General features: G+C 35.7%; 1 protein-coding gene across 1 annotated transcript in view; it reads left to right on the top strand.

The window, feature by feature from the left end:
• SLC44A5 (solute carrier family 44 member 5) overlaps positions 1-24282 on the top strand; it is a 73849-nt gene that overhangs the window by 40168 nt on the left and 9399 nt on the right. Inside the window, exons 9-19 of the mRNA XM_040987249.1 lie at positions 11-123; positions 6665-6796; positions 10131-10230; positions 16149-16241; positions 16679-16766; positions 17244-17506; positions 18300-18394; positions 21243-21346; positions 22875-22948; positions 24010-24080; positions 24193-24281. Coding sequence (XP_040843183.1) covers positions 11-123; positions 6665-6796; positions 10131-10230; positions 16149-16241; positions 16679-16766; positions 17244-17506; positions 18300-18394; positions 21243-21346; positions 22875-22948; positions 24010-24080; positions 24193-24281 — 1222 coding nt within the window. The remainder of the gene's footprint in view (positions 1-10; positions 124-6664; positions 6797-10130; positions 10231-16148; positions 16242-16678; positions 16767-17243; positions 17507-18299; positions 18395-21242; positions 21347-22874; positions 22949-24009; positions 24081-24192; position 24282) is intronic.

Raw genomic sequence — 24282 nt, 5'->3', positions numbered from 1 at the left:
TCTCCTCCAGGGGCCTGATTGTTGCCATGATCCTTAGTTGGTTGTTTCTGATTCTTATGAGGTTTATAGCTGGATTCCTCTTCTGGTTCTTCATGTTTGGTGTGCTTGGAATTTTAGCATATGGTAGGTATCACTCTACTTAAAATCACAAAATGTTATAATTGTGGTTTCTTAAGTACCAGAAATAGATGTAATTAGCTTTAAGAATGTGTTGAATTTAGAAAAAGCTATTTAATTCTGCAAACATTGTTTCTATATTGTCTTATTTATTTTGTTTACAAAGTACTGTGCAAACATTCTACTCTTTTTCCTGCCAGTTTTTGATTTCATGTTTTATGGTTATTAAAGGAAAGATTAAAAAAAAAAGCCCTGTAAGACTAGTGAAAAATATCTCAGAACACCTCTTTTATTTGTCTGTTTTGAGCTATCAAAAGCCAAGTATGCATACTTACAGAAATGTCATATACTTTTTGCTTTTCAACTTAGATAGAATTTTGAATCCGTATATTATCATGCATTTTAATAATGAGTACAACATAATGAGGCATCACCCTCTAGAGGAAAGTATTCTGAATTACATGCAATGGATAGAATTAGAATTAGTTAATTTCAAGGCTGAAACCTACTGCTATCTTCAGAAACAATACGTTCCCTGTTCAATGTTAACACTTAATAAAGCAGCTAAAATGTTTCCTACCACTACAGCAGCTTGCTTTCAAGCTCCTGAAAACTGAATGGGTCAAGATAGAAATGTTTGAAAGACTTCTAAGAGCAGATTTCCTGAAACATTTGGAGTGACTGCATATTTATTTACAGAAACGCTTTATGCATAAGTATGATTTTAAGTCCCCTGATTCTGTAATTAGCTGTGGTTGTACTTCATCTCTTTAACATACAACCTAGTGACTTGGAAAAAATAATGTATTAATGATTATGGCATTCAGTTTTCTTGTCTACCTGTAATATCTGAACCATAGTGCACTCTATCTCAGAGGATAATAAAGATGAGATGAAACTGGGCCCGGCAGCGTGGCCAAGCGGCTAAAGTTCTCGCCTTGAACGTGCCCGGGATCCCATATGGGCACCGGTTCTATCCCGGCGGCCCCACTTCTCATCCAGCTCCCTGCTTGTGGCCTGGGAAAGCAGTTGAGGACAGTCCAATACTTTGGGATCCTGCACCCCTATGGGAGACTTGGAAGAGGTTCCTGGCTCCTGGCTCCGGATTGGCACAGCAGCAGCTGTTGCGCTCACTTTGGGAGTGAATCATCGGACGAAAGATCTTCCTCTCTATCTCTCCTCCTCTCCGTACATCTGACTTTGTAATAAAAAGAAATAAATCTTAAAAAAAAAAGAGGAGATGAAACTAATAAACAGCTCTTAGAAAAGTGCCTGGAACACACTAAGCAGTAAGTGTGCTGGGTTGTTATTATCCTCCTTGTTATCCTCAAGGAGTTTGGAGCAAGTCATTCAGATCTCCCAGGGTACCCCTTGCGCTCCCCTGCTCTGCAGCTGCTCCCCACTCCCACACAGCCAGGTAACCTCTCAGAGGTGGGAAACAAGAATTATGTCCCCTAATCACAGACTCCAAAGAGAGGTTTTAGTTTTAAACAAAAGTTCAAAGGAAAGGACATTGCTGTCTACTTATCACTTTACTGACTTTCCTTAAGCAGGAAAATAACCAAATAATAAGACAATAAAAAAAACCCTGAAACTGGCTATGGTAGAAGTTTTGAAAATGGAAAAAGGGGAGTAAAAGGGTCAATGTATAAAACAGGCAGGGAAAAAAACTGATAGCCTCCTGTTGACCTCTAGGTGTAGTTTTTTTTTTAAAGATTTATTTATTTTTATTACAAAGTCAGATATACAGAGAGGAGGAGAGACAGAGAGGAAGATCTTCCGTCCGATGATTCACTCCCCAAGTGAGCGCAACGGTTGGTACTGCGACGGCTGGTACTGCGCTGATTCGAAACCAGGAACCAGGAACCTATTCCAGGTATCCCACACGGGTGCAGGGTCCCAAAGCTTTGGGCCGTCCTCGACTGCTTTCCCAGGCCACAAGCAGGGAACTGGATGGGAAGTAGAGCTGCTGAGATTAGAACCGGTGCCCATATGGGATCCCAGCGTGTGCAAGGCAAGGACCTTAGCCGCTTGGCTACGCCACCGGGCCCCAACCTCTAGGTGTAGTTTTAACCCAGCAATCAACACTGTGGCATGTGAGGGTGATGTTATTTATTGGGTGAAGTGGGGTAGTGCAGTGTTTGTAAATAAAGCTGCATATGACTGCCTTCTAGCACGTTTTTTGACAACAGCCCTTTACATATGCAGGAAAAGCCAATCTTGTCCTACTGACAGCAACTCACTAGGGCAAAGAATGGTTATTTTGTGTCTTAGTAAACAAATTAAAACCATATTATTTGTGTGCAAAAGCCCACGTACAGTTAGGTAAGAATTTTAATTTACCAAGACAAATTACGAGGTACAAAGTACATGTGTGTAACACACTGGATATGAGCATGGGTTTAGAGTTCAAAAACACAATGCTAAACGCACTACATATTAACAATGTGATCATCCACACAAAAGAACATGGTTTCTCTAACCCATGTTTTCCTTAAGTATAAAAATTGGAACTGTGAGTTTTAAACAAAATAGCCTGTATAGTGTACTAAAATTTTGTAAAGGTAAATATTCAGTAGCGTTTATTTTTATCACTGTTTCTGTTATTAGACCGTACTATTATTGATGAAAAAGGACGTAAGTTCACCAATCATAACTTGGGGGAAAAAAAACCTTATGGATAAGAGAGAAAGAAATAGAAAAACATGAAAAATACTGTCTACATTTTCATATCCATCATTATGAGGGATTTAAATACTTGGAGGGGTCCTCTAAAAAAAATAATGGCATAAAGGTCAATTTTGAACTGTTTTATATATTATTTCTGATGAGCCCATTGGAAGTAAAAGAAATTGTCTCTTCCCCCAAAAATGAAAATTAAGCCCACAGACTAAAATCAAAGTGAGGAAATGAACAGGAAGCACATGTGGAACTCTGGTAGTACATACCACTGCTAAAATCAGGTAACTCAGGAGTAAGCAATAGAGCAGGAAGTCATCGAACAGACTGGGGTCCTGCTGATGTCTAAAAAGACCCCTTCTTGGTACTACCCATTGCTGCCAGCAGAAATAAATGTAAATTTTAACTAGATGAAGCAGTCCTCAATTTATATCATCACATTTCCACAGATTAAAATCAATGAAGTGAGATAGCTGAACGTACAAGAACACTGCTCTTTGTGAAAATCAGTGGAAGCTTTAAACATCACGATGAGGTGTTCACTAGAGTCAGATATGAATATGAGTAGAAATAGAACATGAAATATTAAAGTGTTTAAAGAAAGATTAAAAAAAATCACGAAAATGAAAATGTCCAGGCATGCATGAAAATGAATTAAATAGAATCTTCCAAAGCAAATAGTGACTAAAAATTAAGATGATAAATAGAAAAATTGTGATTTAATGAACCGAAAGATGAAACTGAAGTAATTTTCTGAGTTAAGAGAGAATGTGACAGGAGAAAAAATGTGATTTTGTGGTTTAGAGTGAAAAAGATTGAGACAATATGTGTTAGTCATATTTGAAAGTTACTGATTAGCAATGCATCTTGGTGTTTTTTTTAAAAAAGCTTAATACCAAGAATGAAGAAAAAGAAAATCACATTTTGGCATGCATTATCTATTGATATCTACAACTCAACTATTGCACATATGAACTATTCTAAACTTTTAACACATAACAGTAAAGGAAAACAGACAAAGATTCTTGCTCTCCTGATGCTTACAGCCTAAGTGAGTCAAATATTAAACAGAGGTGACTGCCATAGGGGAAAAATAAAGTCAATCAGGTCAGAGGAGAATGAAAATACCACAGTAGAGAGTTCCATGAGGATGTCTTTTTGAGAAAACTGGGAAAACATTTAAAGAAAACAATGGAGTCAGACAGCATGACAAAGGGAAGGTTCCATTAAAGCAAAGGTTTTAAGCATGCTGATGCAAATCAATGCACTGAGTATTGGAGAGAGTAACATGAGATGACATCATCAAGCTTATGGAAAGCCACAACCTACAGATTGTCGTTAGACCTTGCCTTCTATTCTGAGTGAAATGGAGAGATGTTGGTTTTGAGCATAGCACAAGTGTGATGATGATTATTGTTCTAGTTCTATATTGAGAATAGACTCAAGTGAAGCAGGAGTACAAGCAATGGAACCAGTGAAGAGTCTGTTGCAATAATCCATATCCCAGACAAGGAAGCTCAAATCAAAGTAGCAGCAGTGAAGATAGTGATTTGTGTTTGTAAGGCACAAGAGGCTGATTAATGAAGTAGCTGAAGTCCTTGTATTGCAAGCAGGTTGTTTTGTTTTGTTTTTGTCATAGGTCCATCATTCTGCTATTTAAGTGCATCCTGACATTGTAGATATGGATAATGGCAGAGTCCAGCATTCAATTGTCAAAATATATTTAACAGTTTCATTGGGATTCCATCTTTGATCTGGAAGTAGGGATGCATTGTACATTGAATCTTCACATCTGGATATGATAGCATCTGTTACACAGTTAATATAAATTCCCTTAAATGAAAAGCTCTAAAATAAAGACAACTTCAGGAAGAAAAAAAATATAAAAATTAACAACATTAAGTTAAATAATACTGAATGGCCAATGTATCGCTAAAGAAATGAAAAAAAAAAACCTTCTTGAAACAAGCCATGCTACTGTGATCTATGAGTCAGTGAGAAAATTAATAAGAAAGAAAAAAAAACTTTTTCTGAAGGAATGAAAATAAAAGCAAAAATATTAAAACCCATGAGATAAAGCAAAAACAGTATTGAAAGGGTTACTGATCTTGTATTTTGCATGAAGGCTGCCTTCTATCAGAGAGAACATATGGTATTTGTCTTTTGGGGATTGATTTATTTCGCTGAACGTAATGATCTCTAGTTGGGACCATTTGGTTGCAAATGGTGGGATTACATTGTTTCTAGTGGCTGAGCAGTATTCCATTGAGTAGACTTACCACAGTTTCTTTATCTAGTCCTCGTGTTGATCAACTGTGTTATTTCCATGCCTTTGTTGTTGTAGGTTTGTAGGTTGATCTGTCCGTTGTTGAAAGTAGGGTGTGTTTAAGTCCATTATTATTATTATTATTATGTCATTTCTACACTCAGGTACATTAACATTTGTTTTCTTTTCTGGGAACCCTAAAATATGCTTTGGCATTGAGTAATTATACTTTTAGCATCATTGCATCTTCTTGTTAAACAATTCCTGACTTATTTCATAATGACCTTTTGCCTTCAAGTCCACTTTTTGCCTGAGATTATAGCCACTTCTGTATGTTTTTGATTTGCATCTGTATGCATCATTCTCCACCTTTTCACTTTCTGTGTGAATCTTTATTGAAGAAGTATCCTTTTTGTAAGCAATATATAGATAGGGATATTTTCAACCAATTTGGTTATTCTGTGTCTTTTAGTTTGGAAATGTAGGTAATTTATTAAAGGTTATTATTGATGATTAATAACTTGGTTGTGATTTTTTACATGCATGATCCTGTTGTTCATTTTCAGTTTCCTTTATTCTTTTACCAGGAAGTTCTCTGCCTTTACATTCATTCATGATACTAGCTATATTTCATATCTTTGTGAAATATCTCCCTAAGCATCATTTGTAAGGCTGACTTGCTGGTAAAAATTGTTTTATATTTTGTCTTGTCTGAGAAGTCTTTATTTCACTCCTATACATGGATGAGAACTTTATTATCACTGAACTAGGTTTTCTTTGTTTCTTTTTCTAAGACCTGCATATTCCATCCCCCCCCCTTTTTTTTTTTCACAGATTACAAGGTTTCTGTCAAGAAATTGATTGCTAATTTGAAAGGAGTTTACTTAAAAGTGATCTGCACTTTTTTCTTAAAAATTTTAGAATTTTCTGGAAATTTTTTACTTTTGTAAGGTTGATTACAAGGTATTACAGTGAGAATTTTTTTCTGATCGTATCTACTAGGGGTCCCTGCACTTCCAGTATATCTGAATGTCCATATCTTTCTCCCCAATTGGAAAATCTTTTGCTATTATTTCAATTAATGTATTTTTCTAGGGCATTCTTTTTTTATACCTTCAGGGATTCTTAAGATTTTTTGTTGTTGTCATTCACTTGATCACATCCCATAGATTTTGAAATTCCTTTTTTCTTCTTTTTTGTTTTTGGTTTTGTTTTCTCTGACTGTGGTATTTGAGAAGACTTGCTTTCTAGATTAGATATCCTTTCTTCTGCATCTCAAAACTCTGACAATGCTGTCCATAGCAATGTTTATTTAACTTACTTGTTTCTTTTCCTCTAACACTTATTTGATTTCTTTTCAATATCTCTGTCTCTCCTGAGTTTTTTTATCCATGTCATATACTGACTACGTAATTTCAAATTGAAAATATCCGTTTGGACTAAAAGAGGCAAATGAAATATTTACCATGTAAATACAAATCTTGCCTTTATACAAATTACTATGCTGATCAATTTCATGCATATCTAAGCAATAATAATGTTGTCTCTACTGGTTTTAAAAAGCGCTACTTTATATTATTTTTGCTTTTCATTCTTTTCAAGGAATATGGTACTGTTATAAGGAATACATCACTCTTCACGAACAACCAAGTTCTTCATTAACTGTATATGAAATCGGGATTCAGACTAATATGAATATGTATTTTAATTTGAAACAAGCATGGTTTGTTTTAAGTAAGTGCATTAATTTTTTTTAGAAATTGTAATGATGTGAGAGCGTATTTTTGTGTAAGGAAAACCTGGATTAGTTGAACTTACTGATTATATTTATCACTAATTTAGCAAAAGATAAGTACTAACTACAGTAAATGAAGAAAATCATTAAGGAGAATTCATTGAATTCATGAAAATCCTGCTATACAAGTATCTCAAGTCATTTTCCTTCAATTTCACTGGATTGATTTTTTACATTTATAGATATTAATGTGATATCAAAGAAAGATGTTTAAAAAGAAATTGCTGCTTTGTTTTCGAACTTGTTGAATATGAACAAGAGGATAGTTAGAAGTTTTCTTCATAACAAGTCACAAACTAGAGTAGGAATTGTAAGCAATAAATAACTGAACATAAATTTAGATGTGAGAAATCGCTCAGTTATTGAATCAGTTCAAGATATTGTTGAAAAAACTGTTAAGACATTTCTGAGATGGCTTTAATCTTATTCCTAAGATCATTTAATTATAATATTCCTTGTATTTCAGAAAAATTTGTCCTTTTTATTCAAAATTTATAAAAGACTCTCTAATTACACGAGCTTTTTAAAAGTCATCTTTATATTGATGAAGTTAGTCGGGTGTGACATACTTGAGGTAATATCATTGTCTGTGTTCATGCTCCCAGGCTCTGAGTTCCTTCTTCATAAACCCTGAGACTTACTTGGTCATTTCCTAAATAATCTTGAGACTTTTAAAGATAGACTCACATTATGTCATCAGATTATCATTTCATTTGTTTCCAGCATGTAGAACACTCTGTAACCAGAGTACATTCCATCTTGAACACCACTTTCTTAGGACCAAGCTACTTAGGGTTAGGATGTCCATGAGAAGTTTATTAGCAAAGAATCTTGCATAGCCTTAGCAGATGTTTTCACAGAAGTCCCCGCCAGATTCAGTTTTTATGAAAAGCATTAAGAACAATATGCCAAGCTCTTACTCTGTCTTCCTATTTCTAGATCTCTTTCTCACATTATTTTTTTCAGAAGAATTTTTATTTCTGTTTTTTTTTCTTTTTAACTATAAAAATCAGGCATTCTGAGAACTGCATCGTGGTCCCTTTTTCTGAATTTGGATAATTCCACATCTCCTCAGCAATCTACATGCAAGTAGGACACAAGTGCCATAATGAAACACCTCTAGTTTTGCTCTTGGATGGATCTTAGTTACAAGTTCTGCTAACAATATATAATATATATTTGTCTCTTAAGAATCATTCACGCAAAAAAGTTTGATGTGATCAGAATCTGCCATTGCAAAAGTTAAGAGATGTATTCTGGGAAAATACAGGAATTTTTTTTTGAATTTTCAAGTCTTGCAATTCTAATTTCTCTTTGAATGAGCCTCTGTTTTGGAAATCATTTATCAGGCACTAATTGATATCTTGTTCTGTATTTTGACAAAATTTAAGGAGCCTGAGAAGAGGGCATGCAAGTGAAACTCTGCTCATTGGAAAAAAAACTGAAAATAAGCATAGTGAAAAACAAGTTAAATCTTTCTAATCATTTCAAAAATGTGATTATATAAAGGTATAAATTTAATATACAGTGTCCTTTAAAACTGCAATTTTTAGCATGTAAAGTGATCCATATATTCTTCACTTTTTTTATACAAAGCAAATAATCATTTTAGCATGGATATATTTCCATAATTTTGAAATAAAATCAGTGTTTCAATAGAATAAAATGTGCATATAATAGCATATAGAGCTTAAGCTATAGAGTGCTTGGCACCAGGGCATAGCCAGCAAAGCCTCCGCCTACCTTGCCAACGTCCCATATAGGTACAGCTCCATTTCCATTGCTCCACTTGCAATCCAGGTCCCTGATGATGCACCTGGGAGACAGAGGAAGATAAAGCAAGGGGATGCTCTGGCCTCCTGGCTTAAGCCTGGCTCAGCCCTAGACATTGCAACCTTTGGGGGATTGAATCAACAGATGGAAGAGCTCTCCCTCTGTCTCTCTTCTCTTTCTCTTTGCAACTCTGCTTTCAAATAAATAAATATACCTTAAAAAAAAAGAAGACATAGAATGAGATAGTATATCACTAAGATGCTTCCACACTTGTTTTCTACTTCATTGACGATATTAACTGATATGTGAGATAGTATCTGAATGTTAATGATATAACTTTAGAAGAATAGAGAGTTCTCCATCCCTGAAAGTAATCACAAACTAGCAGAATTACTATGCAATGCGAAATTCTGGAAGAAATTCTCATGAATGGAAATTTAAGTTTCTTTTATACATTCAGTTTAAGATCTGCATATTTTCACTTCTTAACATTTATGAAATTAAGATACATCTTAAAATAATTGAGTAGACATCTAATGAATAGTTCACATACTTCTAAAACCTTATAACATGTTAAGAGTATATTTTAGGATTACAAAATAGTAACAATTAAGACTTCAGTTTCAAACAAATTCAAGCTAGCTAAAGATAAAAGAACATTACAATGGGCTTGATGTGAAGCAGGAAATGTTTATTTTAATACAAATGTATTTTATCAGATTCAAAAACTGCAGAGGGGCAACTGGGCTTTCAAATTGGCCTAAATCCAGAAAGCAAAAAGTCATAAAGAACCCAAGATTTCTTCTCTCTTTCTTTGCAAAATTTTTTTCCTTTCTTTACAGACTTACTTGATATATAGGTGGTTTGACATTGTTCATTAAGTTTGTCTAACCCTCAATTCAAGAGGTCTGTAGCCATCAATTTCAGACTAAAGTGGATTCCCTTAGTTTTAATTTGAAGACTGCTACTGGCCAAGTTGGGTTGGGTTTACACTGTGGTTCCATCAGTGGTGGCCATAGTAAATGGAGTCACAGAAAATAAATACAGCAATCAAGAATGTTCCCTGTCAGTCAACCAGGACAATTAAGAGGCACTGTGAGTAAGGTGTATGACTCAGTTTCTTTTGTAATGCTCTCTTCTTCATTGAGAATACACGTACAGTCATCTACAACAGAGCTAATGAAAACAGCACTTTCCTTCCTCCCATGCCTTTACCCAATTTTTGCAAAATAATGTCATGTATTTTTGTGGATAAAATAAAATCTGTGTGATTGACCTGATCAAGCACTAGCTAAAGAGTTTAATCTCTATTCCTTAGCATTTCTTGAAGGTTTGCAAAAGGGATTTCTATGATCTATGCTTTGGTGGGATAGTAACATTTAAGTGATGAATTTAAATTTTAGAGTTACAGAGATGATCATAAGCATAGTGCTAACTCTTGTAGAGAAAATTTTGTTTTTTGAATTGATTTGTGTCACAGACTGTTTTTCCTTTTCCAAGCGATATTTCTGTCGATCACTGAGGGGAGTGTCATATTCCTGCTGATCTTCCTCAGGAAACAAATCCGTGTCGCCCTTTTCTTGATGAAGGAAGGGAGCAGGTAAAGCCCTTACTGAAAAAATTCATGATGGACGCCTATCAGTTAAATCAACCACTCCCCATTACATAGATGTCCCCAAGTTATTTTTTCCTTAAGAAAGTTTGTAAAAGAAACCAACTGCCCATTCAAGAAGACATGTTCAAATTTAAACTCTGCTACTTAACTAGAAATGTCACTCCTAACCAGTCTTCTAATATTCTAAAATCTTAATCTTTATAGAGTAAAATAAGAATAGGACCTGAAGCCAGTGTATTAGAATTTGTGAACATTAAATATATGTTAGGAGAATAACATGTGAAAATAAGTGCATAAGTACTAGGTAAAAGTTGCCTATATTAGATGTTATACAATTTTCATACTGGTTTATATGTTAATACTAATGGTTGATATTATTTTCAGGTCCTAAAATAACCATAATTTTGTAATATCAGCTATGTACTATCATGGTGTCTGAATGAATGACAAGCTTTTCTAATAGGTAGGATGACTGATTCTAGCACCATTGCATTATACCTTTTCTGTCTATGACTCATAACTCAAGAATGTTTTATACACAGAACAATTTTTATTAAAACATTACATAATAAGCATTCTTTCATAAAATTCAGGCTAAGAGGTAATAATGCCTGTAGTTTACAAACTGTTGCAAAAGGTCACTTGAGGATAATATACGCTCTTAACTTCTGAATAATGCATGGAAGAAACAAGAAAAAAATTACCATAAAGCAAAGAGACCATTCTCTGTGCTTAGAATGATGAAAACTAACTTGTTGAGGCCAAGAATCAAATTATTTTAATCATCTTTAAGGACTGTTTTAGCAAAATTGCTGTATTATTATTGTAATAATAGGGCCACCTGAAGCCAGTGGTTTAAATAGTTAACAAGCAGTTTGTTAAACTCCTTTTTTCCCACAATAACTGACGACCTATCATTAGCTACTGAAAACTGCTGATTTACTGGGTTTACTTCTTAAACAGTATATTATTGTGCAGCTCACTGTGACTTGCTCCACTTGTTCTGTCCTTAAATGTGTGTGTCTGTGTGTGTGTGTGTCTGTGTTTATGTGTATGTTATAGGGCCAATACAAATGTGACAGGTCAATGATTAGCTTGGCGGAAAATAAAGTTTGGAATAAATGGATGTGAGAACATGGAGTCAACCTAAAGACATTGTGTAACTCACTAAGTCAGTGTACAGAGAATTGAGAGAACAGCATAGCTCAAACTATTAAGTAACAAATCCAAATATATATCTATGTATATATATATATATGTATATGAGACACACATGCATTTTTAGTGACCCTATAAAGCAGCTTTGTGTTTAATCCAGGGCCGTTTACTGAAATAGTCATTTGAAGGAAGTAGTTAGGGAATGAATATTTAGCCTTGCTGTTTAGGCACAAGTTAGAATGCCTACATCCCACATTCAGCTATCTTGGTTGAATCGCTGACTCTAGTTTCTGGCTGCAGATTCCTGCTAATGCCATCTCCAGGGAGCATAGTACCGGGTTCCTGCTGAAAGGCTTCAGGTGTGATACCACCAGTTCCAGTCAATAGGTGCATTTGGGGACTGAACTGGAAGATAGGAGTTTCTCATTCTCTCTTTTTTTCCTTTGTCTCTCTCTCAGTGGGAATTACCTCTCAAATAAATGTTTTTTAATTAGTGAGATATAGAGAAACAAGATGGCAGAAGAGGGCAAATACGTGTTTAAGCAGAAGGAGAATCATTGGCTAAGGTGAAGCAGAGAGGTAGTGATTCCAGGAAACAGGAGAGAACAGATCAATGGCAGAAGGACACCTGGAGACCTAGGGTTGGGGAAGCAGTGGAGACAGCAGAATGGTATTAAACTGGCAGTAGGTGGTCAGATCTCCACTAGAAGCCAGGTGGGAAGGGGAGTTCACCAGGAGCTCAGAAGGTGAGCCCAGGCATGAACTTCCCATCCTGATAATTTGCCTGATGTAGCCATGAGCAGAGGCAGAGTGACAGAGCCCAAACAGGCAGGTGCAGGAACAGGGTGGATTTCACAGCTCAGACACCTCACCAGTTCCATTTTGTGTACTGAGGAAAAGGTTATGGGGTGGAGGGAAGGGTGACTGGAGGAAAAATAATAATCTCCACATATGCTAAGCTGGGAGAGTATCCACATCTATCTCAATGCATTGCATTGGTCTCACAGGAAAAATCGTATCAACTTGGCATCCTATAGGTTCCACCCAAAATTCTATGTGTTCCAAGTAGCTTTCAGACCTAATGGCTAGCAGGTTCCAGCAAGACCAGTAATAACCCAGTGATTTAAGAAGATGGTGTCTCCCTAATCCTGGACACTGCTCAAAGTGGGAGTTAGAAAAGACTTTGCAGGCATTGGTGTGGCCAACAGCACAGGATCACAGGGGGTGGAAACTGGTGACCCAGGAGCTGGGGCTACAGAGACTATGATGGAAACTTAACACAAGAATCTAAGACTGAAACCCACTGGAGGGAGTTGCACAAGTGATTACAAAGAACCATGTATTGAACAAAATCAATAAAATTGACCTGTGGACCCATGGGTAACAAGGCATAGAAACCACCCCTAAGAAGAAGAATCTACTAATCAGAATACCAATGACCAAGAGCAAAAGAAGAGACAGAAGCACAGTGAATATTACTGATACCTCCCCTGCAAAGAAGCAAAGCCTTTGTCAACCTCAGAGTTAACTGATGAAAACATTGAGGAAATGGGGGATAAAAAATTTTAAGAACTTGTTATAAAGTTTCTTTTTTTAAATTTCATTTTATTTATTTATTTATTTTTATATTGCATTATGTGACACAGTTTTTTAGGCACTGGGATTCCCCTTACCCCTCCCCCTATAAAGTTTCTTAACGAGAAGCACATACAGGAGTTCAAGGGATTTAAGGGCTACATCACACAGGAAATAGCAACAATGAAGTTGAATTACAAGAAATAAAGAACATAATAGGGCACATTTAAAATTCGGTAGAAAGCCTCAATAATAGAATGAGTGAGGCAGAAGAAAATATCATAATTGGAAGACATTTCTTTCAGCAGTGAGGGAAAAAGCAAAAAAAAAAAAAAAAAAAGCTGGAAGAGAAATTGAGTTAAGCTAAGAAAAGTATTTAGAATTAATGTACTCTATTTAAAGATCAGATATAAGAGTTATGGGAGTTCCAGAAGGCACAGAATGAGAAGCTGGGTTTAAAAATGTATTCAATGAAATAATAAATGAAAACTTCCCTAATTTGGAAAAAAAAAATGGGGAATCAAAATAAACTCCTAGTAAGATTAACCAAAAGAGATCTTTGCTATGACACTTGATAATCAAGCTCTCTTCAGTTGATTACAAAAGATTATGAGATATGCATGTGAAAAAAGATCAAGTAACATCTAGAGGAACCCCAATCAGACTCACTGCTGACATCTCAGAGGAAACTCTACAGGCCCAAAAAGAATGGGCAACATATTCCAGATTCTGAAAGGAAAAAATTGTCAGCCTAGAATAACTTACCCAGCAAATCTTTCCTTTGCCTTTGAAAATGAATAAAATTCTTCCACAGTAAAGAAAAGCTCAAAGAATTCACATCTGCCAGACATACCCTGTAGATACTTAAAGATGTTCTCTTGACAGAGAAAAGGAGTAGTACTTGTCAAACCATAAGCAAATGTGGAGAACCTCCCAATAAAACAACAAAAGAAGACTAAGTCAAACAATAAATAATTGATTGCCAACATGACAGGACCAATGACATGACCTGTCAGTGTTAACCCTGAATGTGAATGGATTAAACTCATTAATCAAGCATCATAGATTAGCAGAAAGGATCCAAAAAAAAAAAAAAATCTGCCTATTGCCTACAGGAGACACATCTAACCAACAAAGATATGCAGAAACTGAAAATGAAAGGATGGAAAAAGATATTCCAGGCTAATGCAAAGGAAAAATTAGCCGGTATAACCACTCAGATAACTTAGACTTTGACGTGAAAAATATTAAGAGGTGAAGGACATTACATACTGACAAAAGATCCATTCAGCAAGAAGACTGTAAAGATTGAGAGTAGAATGCTGGACTCTGATATTGTTTATGCTTACAATGTCAGAAAACACTTCAATAGTGAAATGATGAACTTATGACTGTTCATAAATGACTACCCATCGTAATACAAGAAGGGAAATCAGTAGAGAGGGGAGTTAGGAAGGGGGAAGGAGAAATTCCATGAGCTTATGGAACTGTATCATAAAATAATAAATTAATGCATTAAAAATTAATCATGGACACCACATGAACTATCAAAGAAATATTATCCCGAGAAATAATAAAGAAGGCTTTCCTATGAAAAATGTGGTTGAATAATAATTTCTTCCTCAAAAGTTAATGGATATGAGTTATAATCAGGAAGATAAGAAAAAACTTTGTAATGCTTTGATAGTTAGGAAATAAGTGTCATATGAAATTATTATTATTTGTTTTTCTTTTTCATTATCAAAGGATAATGAATGCATTTTGAAGGTAGCATAGAAAGGATTTTTTAACTGGGGAGAGATGCCCACAATTAATCATCAAGGTTTTTAAAAATTTTTAAAGTCTTATAATCTGGGGTGAACATTGTGGTACAGCTTGTTAAGCTGCCATTAGGGGCTGCCTGTATACCATTTTGAGGTGGTTGTTTCAAATCCCAGCTACTCCACACTTCTATACAGCTTTCTAATAATGCACCTAGGAGGCAACAGGTGATGGTTCTAACAAGTGCATTCCTGATGCCTCTGTGCGAGACCCAGATTAAGTTCCTGGCTTCTCAATTCAACCTAGCCTAATTCCAACAGTTGAGGACATTTTTTTTTTATTATATTTTGACAATCTTTACATAATTAATTAGGGTAAAAAGTTTCAAGGGCTACAGGAAAGTGGGTAAGACTATTATTTTCCATATTGTTTCCTTCATGTTTAAAGGGGGGATTTTAAGGGAGAAGGCCCACCCAATTTCCCACTCTCCCCAGGTCCCAGATATAGGGTATGCTCTGAGGTTTTTGCTCAAGTGGTTCTGATATTTCAACAGTTATAAATCACTGCCAATCTTGCCACTTCAAGCACTATGATGTCTTTAAAGAATCCACTGATTGACATAGTCCATCATAGAGTCTCTGTTTGCCCCGTATTTTGCTGCCAAGATATAGCTGAGATGGTTGGTTGACCTGTTCTGTCTTCTCTCTTTTCTTGGTTAGGGTTCTGAGTCCAGTATTTTGATTGGGGAGATCTCCAAAGAAGCTTTGTCTGAGGTGTTCTCAAACCAGATTCTTGTATGTGCTAGCAAGTACCACACTTCTATACAGCTGTCTAACAATGCACCTAGGAGGCAATAGACGATGGCTCTAACACGTGCATTCCTGATGCCTCTGTGAGAGACCCAGATTGAGTTCCTGGCTTCTCACTTCAACCTAGCCTAATTCCAACAGTTGAGGACATTTTGGAGAGTGAATCAATGAATATAAGAGTTTCTCTCTGTCTCTCTTTTTCTTTTTCTCCCACTTTTTCTCTCCCTCTTTCTCTCATGACCTTTCAAATTGATAAATATTTTAAAGAATTATTTAAAAAGAATCTAAACAGAAGAAGAAATTGTGTGATTAAAATGTATTAAATACTTCTGGATCAGACAGGAATAATGAAAAAGAACAGAATTTGGGGGACTTTAGACAGGAATCAAACATGGGCATTAGAGTAATTTTCTCAATTTATATTTAAAGATAAATAAACCATAATTTGAAACATCATAAGAACAGGGTGATCAGCCAACAAGGCCAATGGTATGACCATTGCTTTTAAAATTAATTCAGTGTAAACTTCATTTCTAGTTCTAACAGACAGAACTCTGATTCAAATAACATGTTGAATTTCAACTATTTGTTTTATTTCAGAGCCATTGGATGCATCCCTGGTACATTACTTTATCCAATTCTAACCTTCATTTTGCTCTCAATCTGTATTTCCTACTGGGCTGTGACAGCGATGTATCCTTTAACAACTGACTTCTTTAAACTTCAGGCTGCCATTCCTATTCTGGGATTATGTGTTTGTGTCCAGTGTTTTCTATCCCTGAGAAGAGAAAGGGCATTCTAAAGAAATCTGCATTTTGATCCCTAAACCCTAAAATATTTCAATCTACTGATTGGATTTTCCCTCTAGTAGCTCATGCAGATTTGTTTTTCTCACATATTTCTCTTCAGTAAGAACTTAACAAAGTGCCTCTATATTTTATTATTTTAAAGGCATCCTTAATGGAACTGGCATACATCATAATCTAGATCTGACAATTGAAGAAATTATCAAAATATTCTGTTTTTAAAATTTATCTCATCAGGAATTTTGCAGTAATCTGCATTATTTCCTTACCCAGTTATTTTCAGTTCTAGCAGAAAATAGTTTATCCTTGATCAAGTTCATGCAGTTTCTTGGCTACATCAGGAATACCTATATACAAAGTCGTAATCCCACAGGGGCAGTGTGTACATGAAAATAAAACCTGTGACCCAGAGGTAAGTGCAAGAATCTGTCTCACTTCTTTACTTCAATACAAAATTTTACATTACTAACGGGGCTCACAATATACAGAAGGGAGGAGTGGCTCAAATGTTAGCAGGAGAGCTTTGAGAATCAAAGGGGAATGTGCAGATCAAGCCTTACAATTATTTGCTGAGCTTTCTTGTTATGTCATGTACTCAAGAAGCACGTATTGGCAACAATAGAACTAATAAATAGGAAATTGTGTTAGGTGCAGAGTGATGAGCATATGAGGAAAAACATTGTACATTCCAGACTTCAGAAATGATTTATATAAAAGGATGTAGCAGAAAACAGAGAAATAGCAGAAACCTGGGGAGAAGAAAGAGGCCGGACATTTAGATGCTACAAAAAGTATACGTGAAAGAGGTGAGAGAAGATATTATCTTGAAGTAACATTTAACATTATATTCTCATGGGTTTTTGTTTTGTTTTGTTTCCTCTGAGTGCAGGTTTTCAACACAACCGATATTCCAAAGGTTTGCCCTGGGGCTCTCTGTAACTTTGCTTCCTATGGTGGAAAAAGTCTGTACCATCAATACATCTCTGCATTCCATGTATATAATCTATTTGTCTTCCTCTGGCTTGCAAATTTTGTCATTGCACTGGGTCAGTGTGCCCTTTCTGGTGCATTCGCAACTTATTACTGGACCGGGAATAAATGTGATGACATCCCACCACATCCACTTTTTACTTCATTTGGACGAGCTCTACGGTAAGCTCCATACTGAACCCATGCAAAACACATCTGTTTCATTTAGTGTGCTTAGAATTCAGTCCTATCCATGGTGCATTATGTATCCAAACCAAAGATGGACTCCTGGGGAACTATTGAATATAACCTGACAGTAGGATGCTGGACTCTCTGATATTGTCCATGCCTGCAAATGTTGAGAAACACTTCAATAGTGGAATGATGGGTTTATGACTGTTCATGAAAGACTACCCATTGTAATATTAGAAGGCAAATAAGTAGGAGGTGAAGGGGACTTGGGGAGTGGGAGGGGAAATCCCAGAGCCTAAGGAACTGTATCATAAAATAACAATAAGCAAATTTTAAAAAAGATTTCAGTCTTAGTTAACTTTGGTGGAAAGGAACAAGTAAGACCGATAGTATAATTAAAATTCATAGAAATCCATAGTCATATCTATTTTTTTATAACTATAGTTTCATAATCTCAACCCAGACCAGTATCTTTCTAATGCCATGTTTACTGGAAGAAGTAGGGAACAATGCTATATGAAAAATTAAATATTGATTTAGCTGTGTATCTGCATTAATACATCAAACATCTCCTTTCATGGAGACAGATTGTTGATAAAGTTTCTGTTGATAAAGAGCAACGTAGTTAAAAACTCTCCATTGGAAACTTTTATCAGTCTGAATAGGCACAAAAATCTTGGTCCTATTCATCCTTGTGTAGATCACTTTTGCCTGTGAAAGATTTTCAACTAGCACCCTTTTGCTTGATAATAAAGATACTTTAACCTTTTTTGTCTTTGAACAGATATCACACAGGATCTCTGGCGTTTGGATCTTTACTTATTGCATTAATTCAATTCTACAGGATTGTCCTGAAGTACATGGACAGGCATCTTAAAGGTAAGATTGCAGAATTTATCACAGATTTCCTGATTAGATAATAGATAATAGATTGTGGCAGTAAAAGTGATGATTGTAACTTGAACTAGACTAGTAAGGATTAAAGTGGTGAAGTCTGGAATGTGTTTACGAGGAAATCCCAACAAGACTTACAGAAGGATTAGAAGTTGGCAGGGAGAAAAGCAGTAATGAAGAAAAGAGCAACAAAGTGCATGATCCAATTATTAAGATATGAGACTCACTAGAAGTGAATTTTTAAAAAGAGGTTAAAAGTATTGGCTTGAGAAGTTGCTGTTGAGAAGGATGATAAAGTTGTCTCATAGCAGTTCCAAGTCTAAAACTTAAGTCAGACGAGGCTTAAAATGCAATGTGGGTTTCAAGGCAGAAGTCTTCATTTATGATGTTTATAGTTTGTAAATCCATAAAATATGCTTAAAATGCACCTTAAAGATAGCCAAGGAAATCTTGACAAGGAAGAATAAAGTTAGAATAAACAAACATCCTGATTTCAATGCACAATACAAAGCAACTGCAATCAAAACAGTATGCCACTGGCATAGGGTAGATATGTAAACCTGGAATAAAACAAAGATTCCAGGACAAACCTTTCTATGTATGATCATTTGATGGAGATAGATAACTTTTTTGCAATAATAGTGATAGAAATTGTATATGTAATGCAAAAAAAATGAAGTTGGACGCTTCTCACCATACATAAAAATTAACTCAAATAAATCAAAGACCTAAACAATAGAGCTAAAACTATTACACTGTTTGAAGTAAATGTAGCAGGAAATTTTTACAGCATTGCATGGATAGTTATTTCTTAGATATCCTATGAGAGGTCCAGGCAACAAAAGGAAAAATAAATTGGATTTAATCAATATTGAAAATATTCGTGCATCCAACAACACTATTGAGAGAATGAAACGACAACCCACAAATGAAAGAAAATATGTACAGATTATGTGCCAGGAAAATAATTAATATCCAGAGTATATTAAAATGAGTGAGGAACTTGAATAGCCACTTTGCCAAAAATGATATACAAATGAAACAATAAGCACATAAAAGAAGAATCATTTCACAAGTCATTAGGAAAATGAAAGGCAAAACCACTTCATAAACATTATAATGAATATTTCAAAGAAAATCCATAAAATAATACATGTTGGTAAGGATGTAAAGAAATTGGAAATTTGTGTATTCCTGGAATTGATTCATTTCCAGTGAGTGAGTGTGTTGTATCAAGTATAGTATTCTGTAGCATTGGTTCCTTAACTTTTCCTCCTTAACGGTTAAAAGTAGAATTTTCATATATCTAGAAGTTCCATTTGTAGATATACACTCAACTGAATCAAAAGCAGGGACTCAAAATGGTATTTATAGGTCCATGTTCAAAGCTGAAATAATCACAGTGGCCAAAGGTGGAGACAACCCAAAACTCAGTGTGTAATATATGCAATGAATTATTATTCAGTGTTAAACAGGAATAAAGTGTGAGCATTTGGGAGACTGATTTGAATTCCATTTGAGATATCTGTATCTCGTATTGGAGTGTCTTATTCAAGCATTGCAATGAGCACTCCAGGTGACAAGAGCTGATGGCACAAGCACCCGGGTCTCAGTCACCCGCACAGGAAACCAAGACTGAATTCTACACTGCTTGCTTCGGCCGGGCCCGGCTGCTGTGTACATTTGAAGAATAAATCAACGGGTGAAAGATTTCTTTCTTTCTTTCTTTCTTTCTTTCTTTCTTTCTTTCTTTCTTTCTTTCTTTCTTTCTTTCTTTCTTTCTTTCTTTCTTTCTTTCTTTCTTTCCTTCTTTCTTTCTTCTTCTTTCTTTCTTCCTTCTTTCTTCCTTCTTTCTTCTTTCTTCCTTCCTTCCTTCTTCCTTTCCTTTCCTTCCTTCCTTCCTTCCTTCCTTCCTTCCTTCCTTCTTCCTTCCTTCCTTCTTTCTTTCTTTCTTTCTTTCTTCTTTCTTTCTTTCTTTCTTTCTTTCTTTCTTTCTTTCTTTCTTTCTTTCTTTCTTTCTTTCTTTCTTTCTTTCTTTCTCTCTCTCTGTCCCCTGCCTCCCTATTTCCCTCCTTCCAGCCCTCCTTCTTATTTTTCCCAAGTAAATTGAAAAAAAAAGTGTTTTTTTAAAAGAATGGGACCCAAATATATGATACTATTGAAATATGCAAAATATAGAAGAATAACTATTGTATGATTCTGCATATGTGACAAACCTAGAAAAAGCAAATTCATACAAACAGGAACTTTAATGGAGCTTACAAGGATGGGGGCCGGGGAAGAGAGGAGCTGTTATTGAGTGGGCACAGAATTTCCATCCGGGATTTAGAAAGTTCAGAAAATTGGGCCCGGCAGCGTGGCTTAGTGGCTAAAGTCCTCGCCTTGAATGCGCCCGGGATCCCATATGGGCACCGGTTCTAGTCCCGGCAGCTCTACTTCCCATCCTGCTTCATGCTTGTGGCCTGGGAAGGCAGTCGAGGACAGCCCAAAGCCTTGGGACCCTGCACCCGCATGGGAGACCTGGAGGAGTATCCGGGTTCCCAGCTTCAGATTGGCGCAGCACTGGCCATTGCGCTCTCTTGGGGAGTGAATCATTGGACGGAAGATCTTCCTCTCTGTCTCTCCTCCTCTCTGTATATCTGATTTTGTAATAAAAATAAATAAATAAATCTTTTTTTAAAAAGTTCAGAAAATTGTAAAATATTGTGTATGTACTCAAGCTAGTGAATTTACATGGACATTTAGTAATAAAATTTTTAATATTTTGTGGATATTTTGATTAATAGGGTTTTGTTACAAATCACTCATAGATTTATATATCTTCTTCTCATAGATTCTCAGAGCAACATTGCAAAATTCTTTCACTGCTGCCTAAAATGCTGTTTCTGGTGTTTGGAAAATGTGGTGAAATTTTTCAATAAAAATGCGTATATTATGGTAAGTATACTAGTTCTTATTTATAAGCCTGAACTTTGCCGACCTAACCCTAGGTCTAACATTGCCCTCTCTAAAGCACATTTATGTCATGCAGTTGAAGGTATCATATATTGATATAAATATCCGTGAGCCAAAAACATAATTGAAAATACTTCCCTAGTTGAAGTATACACACACATATATAGATATAGATATAGATATAGATATAGATATAGATATAGATATTTAAAAGTGTGCTAGACTAAGAGAGTGTGGTTTTAAAAAGTCTGTATCTGAGTCTGAAAGAAATTCTTCCTAATTCTTGATTTTAGATAATTATAAGGAAGGGTTCAGTTTTTCTTATAATCACTGGGTTGAGATCTATGGACACTAGTAATGCTTGACTCAATTTACTACTTTTTCCTATGGGAATCTAGAGTCTTCTAAGATTTTGTTTTTAAAACAAGACACGCAAACGTACAATTCTTTTAAAGTTAGAGCTATAACCTTATAACACCTGCTCCTGCTACAATGACATAGGGTTTGGAAAAGTAATTCAACTAGTCACTAGTTTATTTCCAGTAAGTGTATTTTAGTTTCAATTTTAATCAATAAATCAAGTGAAAACAGACACTGTATTCCCCTAATAATAACTTTTAAATTTTTAAATCATTTAATTTATTTAATTTTTAAATTAAATAACTTTTAAATTATTAAAAATTTTAAATTATTTCTTTTTAAAAGATTTCTCCAAAGGTAGACATTGATCTACCATAAACAGCTACCCAACTTCTGGGTAAATATCTAAAGAAATGAAATAGGCACTTGAAAGAGACCTACACTCCCATGTTCATTAAGAATAATTTTTGGGGAGACCTGGCAGGGTAACCTAAGGGCTAAAGTCCTCCCCTTTCATATGCTGGGATTCCATATGGGTGCCAGTTCCTATCCTGGCTGCTCCACTTCCCGTCCAGCTCCCTGCTTGTGGCCTGGGAAAACAATCAAGGACGGCCCAAAGCTTTGGGACCCTGCATCCATGTGGGAGACCTGGAAGAAGCTCCTGGCTCTTGGCTTTGGGTTGGCTTAGTTCCAGCCATTGCAGCCATTTTGGGGGAGTGAACCATGGGATGGAAGATCTCCCTCACTGTCTCTCCTCCCTGTAAATCTGCCTTTTCAATAAAAATAAAGACTTTTTTTAAAAATTATTTTCCAGTGTGGAGACTACAATATTTAGCCCAGTCAGCAACAAACTCGTCAAAAACATTTCAAAGCCAGAAGCCATTATTAGGTCTTTGTTTAAGGTTGTATAATGCTCTGGAATCCAAGAGCAAAGAGAATCTGACACAACCACACTGCCAGCAACCCTGAGTTGTGCAGATTTGAGGACCCAGTTCCCAGGCCTTTCATAAGCCCAGATGTTGGAAGCAGTGCTAGTGATAGCTATATGGGTGACAGGGATTAATCTGGTTATTTTCCTATCACTTGATTGTCCTTTGGTCTTGTTAGGATATGATACTGATTCCAGAATAATATCAACTGTCTTCTTCAGATTGCAGTACATGGTGAAAACTTCTGCACGTCATCAAGAGATGCTTTCAACCTGTTGATGAGAAACATTGTGAAGTAAGTAATGGGGTTGAACACAGCAATAGACAGCTTAATGAACTTGATCATTACATCCTTTGTATGTTATTTGAAGTGGTTGAGCCTTATTAGCTATGAATGTTATCTTTAATTTGATAGATTTGATAAACACACTCCAACAAAGATCAGCGGGAACTATATCACATGGGTTTTGTTGTTTTCTGTTGGTTTCATCTCTTCAAAACACTTTCTTCTGATTAAATCATTCAATGACTTGTAAATCATGCAGTGGCATCATTTTCTTCAAGAAGATTCTTGATTTTCGCTTCTTCAGCTACATGTTATACATTTAATAGCATGTTGTTTAGCTTCTTGGTGTTGTTAGTTTATTTTTTCTCTTGGATGCTGAGTTTGTTTTGTGGCTCTTCATCTAAGGGAATGTATAGTAGTCGTGTAATGGAGACTGTCATATCTAGATTTTTAAGCATTCTAATAACATTAATTTACTTTCATATCTTAGTTTTGTTGATTCTATCATCCACCTGCCTTTACACCCATTAGTATTCACTCATTTTTATTTCTCTTCCATTGAAGAAATTCCCCAAAGTTATAACAATGTCATATTCTTGCTTTTTTAAAGATTTATTATTTATTTATTTCATAAGTCAAAATTACAAATAAGGAGAGACAAACCCTACATCTGATGGTTACCTCCCATGTGGCTGTACTATTGCTCATATGGAATGCCAGCTTCAGTAGCAGTGGTTTAACCTACAGTACCACATTATCAATCCCATCTATTGTCATTGTTTCCCGTGCTCATTTCCGAAAAGTATTGGAACCTAAACAGGAAAAATCAGATAGCAAAATATACCATCTTCAGGGCTCAGGGGGTCTTTTTACCTCAAACTAGAGAGAGGTTGGCACCACCACTGCAGGACACCCAGAAGTCCTACAATGCCATCTTCTGTTAACTTTATTAAAAATGAATCAGAATTTCATCTTTATTTACCTCTTCATATCTTGCATTTAACAGTTGCTGGGTGACAATGTATTTAAAAACAAAATTACACTTTCCCTTTTTTTTTTCTGATACTCAGAGTTGCAGTGACAGATGAAGCTACATTTTTAATATTACTTCTGGGGAAAATTCTGGTTACTGGGATTATAGGTAAGTAATATAAATAAAAAGTTTAAAAGGTGCTTGGAAAAACTAGCTTATTACAAAAAGCAATCTTCCTTTGCAAATGCATAATGTGACGTGCTCTGCCTTTTCACTGCAGGGGTCCTGGCCTTCCTGCTCTTCACGGAAAGATTGCCAATTATTGTAGAAGGGCCAACATCTTTAAATTACTACTGGGTACCTCTGCTGG

This window comes from Ochotona curzoniae, unplaced genomic scaffold, assembly GCF_017591425.1.
Source record: "Ochotona curzoniae isolate NIBS_2020 unplaced genomic scaffold, NIBS_Ocur_1.0 contig_4612, whole genome shotgun sequence".
NCBI classification, from domain to species: domain Eukaryota; kingdom Metazoa; phylum Chordata; class Mammalia; order Lagomorpha; family Ochotonidae; genus Ochotona; species Ochotona curzoniae.
The sequence above is the reverse complement of the archived record's forward strand: the minus strand, read 5'-3'. Positions and strand labels throughout refer to the sequence as shown.